This window comes from Hypanus sabinus, chromosome X1 (assembly GCF_030144855.1).
Source record: "Hypanus sabinus isolate sHypSab1 chromosome X1, sHypSab1.hap1, whole genome shotgun sequence".
NCBI classification, from domain to species: Eukaryota; Metazoa; Chordata; class Chondrichthyes; order Myliobatiformes; family Dasyatidae; genus Hypanus; species Hypanus sabinus.
In genome coordinates, this window is record NC_082738.1 from 23,654,339 (window position 1) to 23,668,366 (window position 14,028).

The window sequence follows — 14,028 nt, forward strand, 5'->3', positions numbered from 1 at the left end:
TAATGAGAGTTATAAAAATTTCTGTAGTTATCTGATATTCCTTTTGTGGTCATTAACACCAAATTATTTTTTAAAATATACATAATAAATTTCACAGCTACCATGGAATAGTAATATAACCATTATCACCATTACCAGTGGAACTGGATAAGTGAATGTCATCATTCTAGGCATGATTTTTCTTTTTTAAAATCAGTAAAAGCAGACAAAACCCATGTTAACAGTTCAGATTTTATTATTTGAAAGCATTTTGAAAAAACAAGAATTTCAGATTAAAAAGATGTGCAGATACATTCTGAGCAGAAACTAGTGAATTTCGAGCCACCTTTACTTTTGGACTAGGGGCATCCAAATTCATCAACCAACACTCAGCCTTTAAGAAGTGTGAGTACGTTCATGCATGTGTACACAAAGGGGAAGGAAAAAAAAGGGCAACTGCTTCCCTCAAACTGTTAGGGACACTTACTACCAAGATCTGAAGGTTGCAGTGGAAAAAGGAATAAACTTTCTCCAACTATCTTTTCAGCTCCCACTATTAGTGCATTGGAGACTACCATTCTCTAGCCTGCATCTGTGCATGTGATATAAACAAGAAAATAACTCATTTAGAAAAAAGGTTTGTGTTCAAGTAGAAAAGGCACTTAAAATTCAGGTACAAGAGAGCCATCAGCCATTCATCACCATTCGGACCAACTCTGTAAAGAGAGAGAAAAAAAGTATTAAGTTACTCTGCTTTGGTTGGGGTGGGGGAGAAGAGAGATATTGATGCAAAGTTCTGATTAAAACCTTAAGTTTATGACAAACAGCCAAAATTCTGCAATGTTACAGAAATAGTCTGCACAAGCAAGAGTAAAGTGAATTATGTGAAAGAAAGAATTGAATGACGCACCCCCATCCCATTTACTCCAATTGGTATTGGGCTAGTGTTGATAATAGTAATTTCCTCTCCCCCACCTCCCCATGCCCCATCCCCCCCACAAATAAGGCAACTATTTTAAACTTGTATATTATTTAAACTGAAAAGTATTGGAACCTTCTCCTCCAACCCACTCACCTCCCTCCCCACCACCCCCTCATCCAAAGGATCTAAGCATAAGCCAGTTGAGAATTAAGTTTTCTAGTTCACACTAACTACAGAGAGGAGCAGAAAAGGTAGCAGCTCTAACCACTGGGTTGATAAAGCCTAGTTGAATACAAGATTGCAGGCATGTTAACCTCACAGCAATATATTTAATACCAAAGGAAGACCATATTAACCACAGATTCCACTATTCAACTAATGGGGACTTTCATATCATCTGCCACTCATCAAATGAGGAACAGATGAATTTCATCCAAAGAAAGGAAGTTATAATTCACCATTTCCTCAGAACTGTGGAAGCTTCTAGCATCCAATACCAGTCATTTTTAAGCAAGATGACACTAGCACAAATAATCCACCAAAACTTAACAGTGGATATTCAAAGCCTGTCTTTCAAACTAACAAGTCTAGATTCGAATGGTCTTTCTTTAGTTGGCAGAAATTCAAGTATAGTCAAGAACTGGAAATTAGCTTCCTCCCTCCCCTTCCTGAAAACAAAGTAAAACACACCTAGAACAAGCCACATGCAGAGCATGCTAAAAGAAAAAAACAGGACAAAAATTGGCAGGGGAAGAGTGTCAAGGTGGCATACCATGGCCTGCCATTCACCCAGACATGATGTGCCTGACAAAAGCTGTCAAAGAAGAAGGAAAAAGTTAAAGTGCAGGAAAAAAAAAATGCAATTTGAATCAAGTTTCTGACACACAGCCACCCCAAGAATTACTAAGGGTTTGGATGATGAACTGTTTCAACAGTCAAGTGTCATTAAAAAAAAAACAAATCCAGTGAGTTTAAGGCAACTCAAAATGCATACGCTAATGGGCAGCTTAGCTGCCGGTGGTGTAGTGGCATCAGCACTGGACTTTGAGGCAAATGGTCCAAATGGTCCCAAGTTCAAATCCAGCCAGCTCCTTGCACACTTTCCATCTGTGCTGGGTTGAGCATCGAGCTAGTAAAAAAAGCTTGTTTAAAAAAAAAGGAAAATGTCATGGACATGGCAAAAATGCCACCTGATGCACCACAAGGCACAAAAGGGAACAACAATGAACAGCTTACCACCATAGTTTTTCCTACAGCATGTTTCAAAGGCCAGTTGTCATTCAAAGCGCAGTTGATATCCAAGCTTGAAAATTGACTCATGATGCTATCATTTGACCAATGGACTAGGGAGGATCAAGGGATGGGAAGGACAACAACCACTTTGAGCAGGTGGGGGTTAACTGCTGCTGCAGAGCTCCAGAAACCGAGCCATTATGTAAAGTTTACTTATTCTTACCATGACTGTGGGTCTCCCAAAGATATACAAGTTGCTTAATGGCAAAACAATTGAAGGGGAGTTAGTTGCCCTGGAGAGAGCGAACAAGGTGGGTACTGGGACACAAGGAAATGAGAAGAGGGATAAATGGGATTGTCCCACTTGTCCCAGTATAGTCAGATGGGTCAATCGGTCTTTCAGAAGATAGGAAAGTATTAACTAGGGTTGTTTCAAAATCTTCCATATAGATCAGTAAGCAAACTACCCAAATTCAAAGATGTTTACTCACAGATCAGGGGAGACTCAGTGTAATTAGCCAGTCAACTCTCAGTCATCGGGGGGGGGGGGGGGGGGCATGAAGAAGTGTTAAATGCTTTGGACAGAAACAACTGTCCTATAAGATTTACTTTCAATCCCTTACAACTGATGCACACCTCATCCCAGTCAGGTTCATGTACAGGGCTTATCTATTTGACAAGCTGGTAACACATCCATGCAGTGTATCACAGCACAAAACTAAAACATTTAGGACAGACCAGCAGACTCTTAAATGGACTCCAAGACAGAAGGAGGGAATTAAATAGTTTAAACAATTGGAGGTTTTGGAATTTTCTGGGTGGACAGACCTCTCCACCTGGCATCAAGGACCACCATTTATAGCATTTTTCACTCTTGTTGATAGGAGGTTGGATGGGATGATGTGAAGGTGCCATAACCCCCTCACTGAATCCACTCTCAGTGGAAAGTGAATTTGTAGCGAATCAATGCTTTGCAGCTTTCTGGATCATTTATCTTTTATACAGCATCACAAGTATAAAGAAACAAGCCCACCCCCTCCAAAATAAAAAGCCATACCAGCTACATCAACTTACAAAATGGTGGGCAAGTGGTTTCACTCTTACCGACTGCAGCATAGCACAGTACTTACCCTCATAGTTAATACAGCCATTTGCATCCTCTTGGCCGGCCAGCAGAGTCTCCACTTCTTCATCAGTCATTTTCTCACCTGGGGAAAAAAGAACGGCAGTCAATCAAATAGCTGCAAATTTTCTGTGAAGATCTGTAGAAGATAATGAATCATTTCTTTTAATAGGCAGAGATGAGCTTACACCAACCCAAGCCATGCCAGTCAATGCTCTAACAATGACTGGAACAAGGAGTGCATTTCCATTTAGTTGGGCAAAGGGAAGTCCCGAGAAGGATGCTGTGGTTGACTCAATGGATGCAGGAAGGATGCAAAAGGGACCATTCTTATTGATTGCCAAAGAGAACAGTGTTAATAGATTTTGCTAAAGGCTGCTTCAGTGCCTTGGTAAGGTACAAACATGGAAAAGTATGACAGATGCTTGCAAAGAAAAAGAATTTCAGGATGTATAATTGTATACATTTCTGACCTTAAATGTACCTATTGAAGTCTCTGGAACCAGGTTATTAATATTCAAGTTTTTAAAAAATGGGGGAGGGGAAGGAAAGAAAAATCAGAACATTCCCACATCAAGAACAGTACAGTAAAAGCAGAGCCAAGCACCTTCAAAAGCAACCGGGGAAATGTCCTTCTTAATTAAGTTGCTGGATATGCTGGAGCAGTCAGAACCAAATTTTTGGTTACCCAACTCAATCATCAGTACAAGACTGTGCATGTAGAACAAAGTCATTCAGGCAAACTCTGAACAAATCCAAACATTGCAAGATAGATTTTTCCCCTCATATCATACATTTTGCCTTCTTTTTAAAAAGTGGTTTCACTAACTCCTGCTTTCCCTGAAACAAACCGTGCTGGATAGCCCCCCGTTCATAGCAACAAATCACAAGTGCACACTTAGGCTAAATTATGGAGATCTTTGATCCTGCAAGTCAGCAGAAAACTTGAATGTACGGGGCCAAAGTTGTTAGATGAGTTTGAATTAAGGCTCAGGTGAAAGCATAACTAATTAAATGGATCCCATCCTTCAACATCAATTGTACAGGCTGCTTTGCATTCATAACTAAAAACTGAAAGTTCTTTAACCTCTTAAAAGTTTTACATGGTAATACTGGGGCAGCAAGTGCTACTGCCTTAATTGCTTAAGGAAGCAGAGGAGAATCCTGACCTTTAATGCCATGTCAGATGTCTCCTGGGTACTCCACCCCCCCCCCCCCCCCCAAGTAGGTTAATGGCCAAAAAAGCTGATGGGCATGCAAGAGAGAGAACATGTTGCAGGGATGCAAGTAAATTATGCTAATGGAATTGTTCTGCTGAGACACAGATGCCTCCTTCTGTGTTGTGTGTTGCAAGAGTTCCACAGGGCATCAATACATCACATTAAACACAAACATTACCAAGAGTAACCAGCACATGGCGCAATTCAGCACCCATGACTGTGCCATTTCCTTCTTTATCAAAGACTCGCAGACCCTCTACAATATCCTCAAAGGTTCCAGGTTCTTTGTTTCTTGCAATGTCTTGAAGTTTTGGAAGAAATTGCTCAAAATCCAGAGTTTTCATATTCATATCTGAAAAAAGTAAAAGACAATGTTCACTTGTCCCATCTTTGTGACCTTTTCTACAGGTTATAAGCATTTCCAGACTGCAAAGATGGCAATTCATTAAGGGATATGCTGGTTGTCAGAACCAAATTTTTGGTTATCTAGCTCAATCAGAACAAGACTGTACATGTAGAACAAGATCACTCAAGCAAACTGAACAAATCCAAACATTGCAAGATAGATTTCCCTCATGTTATACAATTTTCCTTCTTTAAAAAAAAGTGGTTTCATTAATTCCTGCTTTCCCTGAAAACAAACCATGCAGGGAAGTTCCAAACTAGAAAGCCTGCCAGCTGAACATTAGCATTCAATGACTAGATTTTAATTGTCAATGCAGAGTCAAAATTTTGGACTTGTGACAAAGGGTCAGAAAATATTTACAAATATCTACTCCAGGAAAGAACACTTCAGCTCATCACACTTATGGTTTTTGAAAAATAGCTATTAATCACACTTTGCTGCTCATTAAAAATATTACAAGACAGCTTTTAAGTACTTAATCAATTCCTTAAAAGCTACTAATGAATCGACTCCTTTCCCCAATTGATTTCCACATGTTATACAACTCATTAAGGGGAATAAAACAAAAAAAAACCTTTTTACCAATCTTCTCTGGTCACCAACACCCTCAGAAGAAACAATGCAAAATTAAGGTTTTGCAGATCTCTCTTTATCCCATTTTGTTCCAAAGAGAACAATTTACTCTAATCCGCCCACAGATCTGAAATAGAATCATCTCAACAATGCTCAAGTTTCCTCTACATTCTCGCAAAGTTTCTGAGATCTTTCTCATGACATTCCAATTCTTACCCTCAGGCTTTGGATTCCCAAGAACTTTCAAGACTTCTGCATTGCATGGATTCTGGCCAAGGGCACGCAGCAGATCAGCAAATTGGTTGTAGCCAATTCTACCCTCACCAATTCGATCATAGAGGCAGAAAGCCTCTTTGAATTCTGAAAAGAAAATGGATAAATGGATCCTCAAAAAAAAACACACACACACAGAACTGAAGAGCAAAGAAGACATCCATTGTTTGGGTACTCCAGAGCAAGCAGATTTAATTTTGTGTAACAGGTTTAGAGCAATAAAAACTAAAACAGAATCAGGTCAATACAAGGACAAATAATATGGTAAAGGCAGGAATGTGGGATTGAATCACTGCTCTATGACTAATAACACCAAGATAGACTTGGTAGATGAAACAGGCTGGTTAATTGAATCTAAAGCAACATGGCATGAGCAAAGAAATGAGCGGTCATTTCACCATTTGAACTTTGTTCAGTATTGAGACAACAGCAGTAACTCTGATCAAACTGGTCACCACTTTCCAACTACAGTGCAGAAGGCTTTAGTCTTCATAGATGCTGGTTGTAAGTTGAACAACACTGGTGGAAAGGCACAATAGGATGGAGTTCAGTCCCTTTCCTTTGCCTTGCAAACTACATTCTAATTTTTGACTTTCCAGTTCTTGAGCATTATCCCCAAACCCGTAATATTTGGACGATTATGGCTCAGGGTATTGCCAATTCTTTCCTTACTTTCCTCAGCAATCTAGGATACGTCTCATTTTGACTAGGACGTTTATCCACCGTGGAATTAGCCTTTCAAGATTAAAAAACTTTTTAAATATTTCATCTAGAGCCTTGATTGCACCCAGTTCCTTGGTGAAGACTAAGTCCTCACTTAGTGACTCAGCCGTGCTGATTTACTTGCCGATTACAGATTTCCTCTGTGGGCTTAGGTCGGTCAAAACTAAAAGCATCCCTCAGGCTATCCAGTTTTCTGACTTTGATTTCCCTTCCCTTATACCTCATGAGCACTACCTGGACATCTCTACCTTTAAAAGTTCCCACTGCCTGGTAAACTGGAATCTGGTCTGCTTTTATCATACTGAAATTGAGATGATCCTAACTGATTATTAGTAATTGGTTCACATCCTCTTCTATATGGATTTTAAACATCATTACCATTTTCTACATTTCCCCCACTGATACTTGCTCTACTTGGCTTGATTAATTTCCAGAGCTAAGTCCAGCATTGCTTTCTTCCTCATGAGCCAGAAACAATCTGACACTCTCCTAAATGAACTTCAAGAACTCTTCCCCCTTTGTAATTACTATCCCAGTTAATCTGGATGTAGTTGTGCTCTTCCCCACCATGGGCATCAGTCTGCAAAACAAGTACAGAAAATTACACCTTCATTTCCCAAAGCTGAGCAGAAATTCCCATTTCCAATTGTCTGCAATATTCTCTTTGATCAATACTGCTATTCACCCATCTTTTCTGAGCATTAGAATATTCAGATCCCATTTCTGTTGTTATTAAAAAAGCAGATGCTTTATTGTAACAAATTTGCCCATACAAGATTATGAAGCTCATAATTGTTACTTAATACAAACATATCTACACACCCTAGTATTCCTGGTCAAGTCCAATCAAGGAAATAGATTCTTATTCTGGCATAATTTACCCTTCTTAAATCTCTGACCTGTTTAATTAGCTTTCAGTGTTCATCTCCCTGTCAAATCAGCTTAAACAGAGGTCATGGTCACCACTTGTTGAGGTGCAATCTGACTAGATGGCTGAAGTTTACTTTTCTGCATTACAAGATGGAAAAATAATCAAGTTGTTAAAAAAACTGAACAAAATTGGCCAAGTTAAAAGCCCCGGAGAAGCTACTAGTGAAGATAATCTACTTCCTCCTCTCCCTCCAAACAAAATTTTAAATACTTAAAAATTTCTCGTGAAAAACACCAAAAGATGAATTGCTGCTCTACTCAAGATATCAGGTATGCAGGCAAGCAGTTATTCTGAATTATTCATGTATCAAAGCGCATGGAAAGATTCATCTTTCAGGCTCCAATTTCTCCCAGTAGAAAAAAAAACATCAATAATTAAAACAATAGAATCAGAAAAATGGCTACAATGAAAGTTTGATGATTGTTGGGAAAGGTTTTAATATAATTTTGGAAGCGTGCGCAGTTATTTTCTCGCACTTCACCTCTTTGCATCACACCGCAAAACTACCTGAAGCTCACAGCTGGCCCACTACTTTTTTTGCCTTAAGAGAAAGGGGAAGCAAGGGCGCGGAGCCCGGAACCAGTTTGGTTCCGATTTACACCCCGTCAAGCCGATGGAGACTGGTCCCAAAGGTTGGCGGGGTGTTTTTGGAACCTTAGAAAGAGTTCAGACAGTATAGGAAATCGGCTGGTAGCCAATCTGAGGTTCAGGAAGGGAAGGGCCAGATCGCTGCCCTGAAATATGCGAAACATTGAGATCTTTGCCCTTATATGGAGTTAATGCCATCAGCCCTATCGGGCGAGTCCAATTTAGGCACTGCAAACCGAAAAGCGCAGCTTCCGGTCTCAACAGGAGTAGATCAGCCATACGTACCGATGATGACAAAAAGAATTAGAACACAAGCCTTAGGGCGTAATGCTGCGACAGGACAAGGCTTTCGGGTCTCAATAGCGATTATCATTGTCGGGAAATGTATTCAGCCACTTGTGAAGGTCTGGAGCGAAAATAGCCCTCTGCGGGAGAGCAGCTGCCATTGAAGTTTGACGTAAATATGAGCATATCAAGAGATTCTATAAACCTCGAAAATTTCCCTTTTTCCCCCCCATTGCTCGGGATTAAAACAAATGTGGAACTTACCGGCAATTTGATCCTCTGAAAAATCGCACTGTAAAAACACAAGAGGAGGGAAAAAAATCAATGCCAAATGCAGTCGAAAGAAACGACGTAGTAGTAACTGCTTAGCAAAGCTCACTTACCATCTTGCTCTGATCCCTTTGCTCCCGCTGAGTCCACTGCTACAATCGCCCCACTTTCACCCGTTTCTTGGATTTGTGGCGTGAGCACTGAAGATTGATAGCTCTTCTCCGCCAATCAGAAAGGGCGTCTCCTCCTGCGACTGCATTCCAATCTGCTTGAAAGTACCAATCAGACACGAGGGTTGGCCATGTGTCAGTTTTGCCGGACAATGATCAGGAAGTCGGGCTGGAGTGGCAGGGTAAGGGATTTCAACGTCGCACGACGTGAATAGCGAAAACAACACACACAAAATGCTGGAGGAACTCAACAAGTCAGACAGCATCTGCAGACTTTCTCGTGCTTATGAATAGTAAAAGTCCGCTCTTTGTGCGATTATTACATGCTAATGAAGTAATGACAATAAAAATGGCGAGAACTCTCGGCTGCTGAAATTAACATATACAGACAGAAAACATTGGAAATAGTTGGCAGACCAGACGGCAACTACGGAGAGAGAAGCAAAGTTACCATTCAGAACTCAATGAGAAATAGTTTCTAATAAAGTCCAGAGCTAAGGAAATGAAGATAAATCAAAAGAGAGTGTTTGTTATGAGGGGAGACTGGAGTGGAGGCCGAGTTTATTTGTTGCAATAAAGCATCTGCTTTTTTAATAACAACAAATGGGATCTGAATATTCTAATGCTCAGAAAAGATGGGTGAATAGCAGTATTGATCAAAGAGAATATTGCAGACAATTGGAAATGGGAATTCCTGCTCAGTTTTGGGAAATGAAAGTGTAATTTTCTGTACTTGTTTTGCAGACTGATGCCCATGGTGGGGAAGAGCACAACTACATCCAGATTAACTGAGATAGTAATTACAAAGGGAGAAGAGTTCTTGAAGTCCATTTAGGAGAGCATCAGATTGTTTCTGGCTCATGAGGAAGAAACTTTCCCTGGAATGGAGGCCGAGGGGGAACCTGATGGAGGTGTACAAAATTAGGAGGAGCATATATAAAGTAGATGCTAGAATATTTGCCCATTGGAGAAGTATCTCAAGCAAGAGGGCATGGGCTTAAGAGGTTTAGAGGGGATCTGAGGAAAAAATATTTCATCCAGAGGGTGCTTCGTATCTCGAATACCCTGTCCTAGAGAAGGTGGTGAAGGCAGAGACTCTCACAACATTTAAGAAGAAATAAACACTTGTAAACATAAGATACTCGGCAGATGCTGGAACTCTTGAGCACCGATTTGATTCACCAACACAGGGAAAGTACTGGTGAACATGCCATGCACCATCAATCTTTAGGACATGTCACTCAAGACTTCTACTAATATTATTTTTTGTGACAGTATATGCTATCGTAACTATATGTGCTGTTTGTAACTGTATTTACTGTGTTTTGCACCTTAGCCCCTGAGGAATGATGTTTTGGTCCAAAACTGGGAGATATGTATTCAATCCTTTATTAGCAATCAGCAAACATACAATCTTGAAGCGATGAAAGCATACTCAAGTGTAAGTTAAGTGTAATTGAGTGGTCAGGAAAATATACAACTGCTGTCGGACCCCAGCCCCAAACTGTTACGAATAATACGAATAAAGTACAAATACTAAACTTATTCCTTTCACTTTTACCACACCCCCCACTCACATGACTAGTTACCATAGTAAACATTATAAACACGCAACACAGAATACAATGCAGATAGAGAACGAGTACATGGCTCCTACATTCCAGCTGCCGAATTATTACACTATAATAACTACAACTACATGCTACCAAGACACAGGAGACACAAAATCTCAATATTTACACAAAATGTCCTATTTCTGGTAAGCAGACCATCCTGGATTGTGATCTTCTCCTGACAAACCAGATTGTTCCTCCTGACTATGTTCAGGGAAATCTGACTTGAAGTGCTGCTGCCAAAGCTCATCCAAGTACAAATCTGAAGTTCCATTAACTGTCAGTTCTCTTCACCACCTTTCAGTAGCCCATTTACAGTATTTTTCTGATTGCATAGAGCCCATCATTAATACTACAAGTCACTTGAAGCTGCTCTAATGTCTTTGGTACATTCACTTCTATAAACAGTTGAATTTTCAGCCAACATATGTGCTTCAGGTAAGGCCATTCCTGAAGATCTCTCTGACAAGGAATGTTCCCTTCGTGGACAAACATACATTCCTGTTTGACAGTTCACTTTAGTTCTCACTATCTAAGTCAACTACTTCCAATCCTTAAACAGCATAGCTACTCACAACATTCTCTTGACCTATGGAACGTAAGAGAATGCATGTTCTTTTTCCAGTCTAGTTAAGTTTGTTCATGAGACTCTCTGTGCAAGACACAGCTGTACTTCCTTGATCTGGGAAAGCATAAGTAACCACTGTCTTATTACCCTTCTTAGACTTCGCCTGAACTGGAATTATAGGAAGTTTACAACCAAGATCACCAGCTCTGTAAGGCTACTCATACTGTGCTTCATTCGTTCATGGCTTGTTTTGAATATACAGTACACACTTTTCTTCAGAGTGAGTATGAAGTATGAAGAGATGTTTGCCACTGCATACCTTGCATGAAAGACTCCTCTTGCAATCCTTGTTGAAGTGTCCTGTACACAGGCAACCAAAGGAGATACCATTTTCTTTTAGGAAGACAATTATGAACCTTTTTTTCCAGCTGAGAGCACAAATCCAAAGTTCACCCTGGCAGAACAGGCAAAACTTTTCATAAATTCTGGGTTCAGTTTTAGCTTCACCTGTCACCATAGCCAAAGTAGTAGAAAAGCTGCTTCCTTTAGCTTTGGAATGAATTTGTGATCCAGTTTTGTTCACACTTTTGCTTACTGTCAGTGTATTTCTTCCCAAACAGCAGGTGTGTAGCAATCTTTACTTACCTTTCAATAAAATCAACAATGTCAGTGAAAGTAACCTTACAGTTGTGCCTTTCTTGCAGTTTATAGACCACCGATCTCCATTTTTCCCTAGGTTTATGGGGCAATTTATTTACGACAATCCTCATATTAGCAGGCACACACGACCTGGCCATCTTCCATGGTATTGCAACAGCCTATGAGAAAAAAAAACTGTAACCTTGAAGAGCTTTCACCTCTTCTGATTTGATATGTGGCTAAGAAAGAGCCTTTTCCATGTAGGCTGCAGCAATTTTGTCCTCATCACCAAAATGCAGTAAAGCTTGGGCCTTTAGATATCCTTGCTTCGGGCTGGCTCGCTGGCAACTTTTGACAAGCTCTCTAGGATAACCTCCAGTTAACTGTTGAAGAAAATAAAGATGGTCACCATATGTGGTGAACTACATATACCTGTCTGGACGCGCCCCTCTGCTGACTGCTCCTGTGGCTCCTCCCACAGACCCCCGTATAAAGGCGATTGGAGGCACTGCTCCTCCCTCAGTCTCCAGGATGTTGTGCGGTGATCTCTTGCAGCTAATAAAAGCCTATCATTTGCCTCCTGTCTCCGAGTTATTGATGGTGCATCACCATAATTATCAGTCTTGCCTTCAATATTATTCCTGAAAGCTCACATAAACGAATGATACTGCAATGAATTGCCATCGAAGATTTGAGTCTCTCTTTTAGGCAGAGATGCAATGCATTGTTGTTGCTTCACGATACTTGTTATTTCCTTTCGCATCCATATGGCCTCTAGCACAGCATTTAAGCCTTTATCCTCTGAAAGATGAGTGTCTCCATACCGTAAATCAATTTCCTCGGAAGCGCCTTGTGCATTAGAATGACGTAGGTTCAGAGTACCTCGTTGATGCAGGCTGAGAGTGAGCACCCTGAACTAACCCTTGGGGTTCAAACTCGTTTGAGGAACAAATGTATTCACATTGACATCAAGTATGTTGGACTTTCTCTGTGCCGTGTCAAAAAAGGGACTCACAGCACTTGAAACCTTAGCACTTTAACTCTGGCCACCTGGGCTGCTATTTCTTCCTGAAACTTAAACTGCTCCATCTTGAGGAACAACTCATGTTTATCACTGATTAAATGGCCTGCAAGCAAACCAAAAGTGCTGATTTGTGTAAAAGTAATTAATCACCTTGTCTCTAAAGAATGTTTTTTTTTACATTGTTTGGTTGTAAGATTAATAGAATGCATTGTCCCTGAGGAGGCAGAGGCCAAATGCTGAAGGTCATCCGACCAAGAGGTTAGTGTTGTGTAAGCGTCGGATTGGATGCCTCGCCCCTACCAGCTGGATTGGGAGGTGGCAATAGGGCTATAAAAGGTGGGCAAATTCTTTCTTGGGTAGGCCACTCACCTGGGTCCCATCTTCGGGCCGAGCAGCTGAACCAGGGCCAAGGATCTCCACCCTAGCCAGTCCACGGTCGATTGCCTGCCTAAGGACCATGCAGACGTTGCTAAGTATACTCAGCAGTGTAGGGGTTGCTTAAGTTAGCCCTACCTATTAGTGGGGTAGGTAGTGTACTGTATAATATAAAGCATTTCTTGCAACTCTCTATTTTTCTTCTCTGTATTAACAATAAAGTGAGTCTCGGAGGAACTAACGAGTCTGGGTCCATTTGTCCGCACGAAACCAAGTATTTGCAGCATCCACTTGTGACAGTTATACTTATTTGGATATCAGTTTTTGTGGAACAATACCCAAGTGAAAGTTAAATATAATCAGTCAGCAAAAGATACGACATCCATCAGTCCCCAGCCCCAAACTAAGCAAATACGTAACTTGTTCCCTTTGTCTTTACTGTGACCCCACACATGACTAGTTACATGATAAACACGCAATACAAAACACAATGCAGATAGAGAACAGGTACATGGCTTCTACAGGCCTCCATGTATGTAACACCCTTACCCAGAGACTGTGTGGTGTGCAGCAACAATGTCAAGCAGCATGTAACAGATGGCTGATCAGGCCTCAAACACAGGAGCAAGGTTACCAGAGCCTATAGCCTACTCCACTGTACACTTGAGTGTCCTTCCCTATCCTAGATATCGTCAGCAATTTGCTAGTAAAACATAATTTGAAATTCTCATAGATGATTTGATGTCTTCCACCTATTAAGCAAGTCCTTTGCCTTTGTTGGGAGTTGCCAACTAAAACGATCATTGCCCCAGGCACCAACCTCTGATATTATTATTTCCCATCAGCTTCCAGCAATATGTAGTGCCTGCCCTAGTTACCAGTCACAGGAGCACAACATGGTGAAATTATTTATTTTAAATTGTTATTTTTTTCAGAATTTGGTATCACTGGCAAGGCCAGCATGTCTCACTGCCATTGAATAGACTGGCTTGCTAGGCTAAGAATGAGAGCATTCAAGATTGAGCCACATGGGTCTGGAATCACTTGGGACCCCCCCCCCTCCCATATTTGGTAGACGGTAGGATAGATTTTTTTGCATTCCTAGAAAACAGT

The 14,028-nt window shown here is 40.7% G+C and overlaps 1 protein-coding gene and 1 long non-coding RNA gene across 3 annotated transcripts; one reads left to right on the top strand and one right to left on the bottom strand.

The window, feature by feature from the left end:
- Positions 1-212: 212 nt before the first annotated feature.
- Positions 213-8,769, bottom strand: LOC132384696 (myosin light polypeptide 6-like). 2 transcript variants are annotated; one of them, XM_059956070.1, is made up of 7 exons: positions 8,640-8,769; positions 8,521-8,548; positions 5,673-5,816; positions 4,656-4,829; positions 3,265-3,342; positions 1,674-1,715; positions 213-695 (listed from the first exon to the last, which is right to left on the bottom strand). In XM_059956070.1, exons 1-6 carry the CDS (start codon positions 8,640-8,642, stop codon positions 1,687-1,689), a joined length of 456 nt encoding a protein of 151 aa, XP_059812053.1. In that variant the 5' UTR covers positions 8,643-8,769; the 3' UTR covers positions 213-695; positions 1,674-1,686. The 2 variants fall into 2 exon arrangements, with proteins under 2 accessions (XP_059812053.1, XP_059812052.1); XM_059956069.1 differs by lacking the exon at positions 1,674-1,715 and having other exon boundaries at positions 8,640-8,768.
- Positions 8,739-11,561, top strand: LOC132384698 (uncharacterized). Its single transcript, XR_009508988.1, has 2 exons — positions 8,739-8,878; positions 9,441-11,561. It is a non-coding gene; the product is annotated as an uncharacterized LOC132384698 (long non-coding RNA).
- The last annotated feature ends 2,467 nt before the right edge of the window (positions 11,562-14,028 follow it).

Excerpts from the sequence above, each read along its gene's own strand:
- LOC132384696 (XM_059956070.1), bottom strand. Across the intron at positions 4,830-5,672 it reads TGGGAATCCAAAGCCTGAGG|ATATGAATATGAAAACTCTG; the intron begins GTAAGAATTGGA and ends TACTTTTTTCAG. Across the intron at positions 3,343-4,655 it reads CCATGTGCTGGTTACTCTTG|GTGAGAAAATGACTGATGAA; the intron begins GTAATGTTTGTG and ends TTTTTTCCCCAG.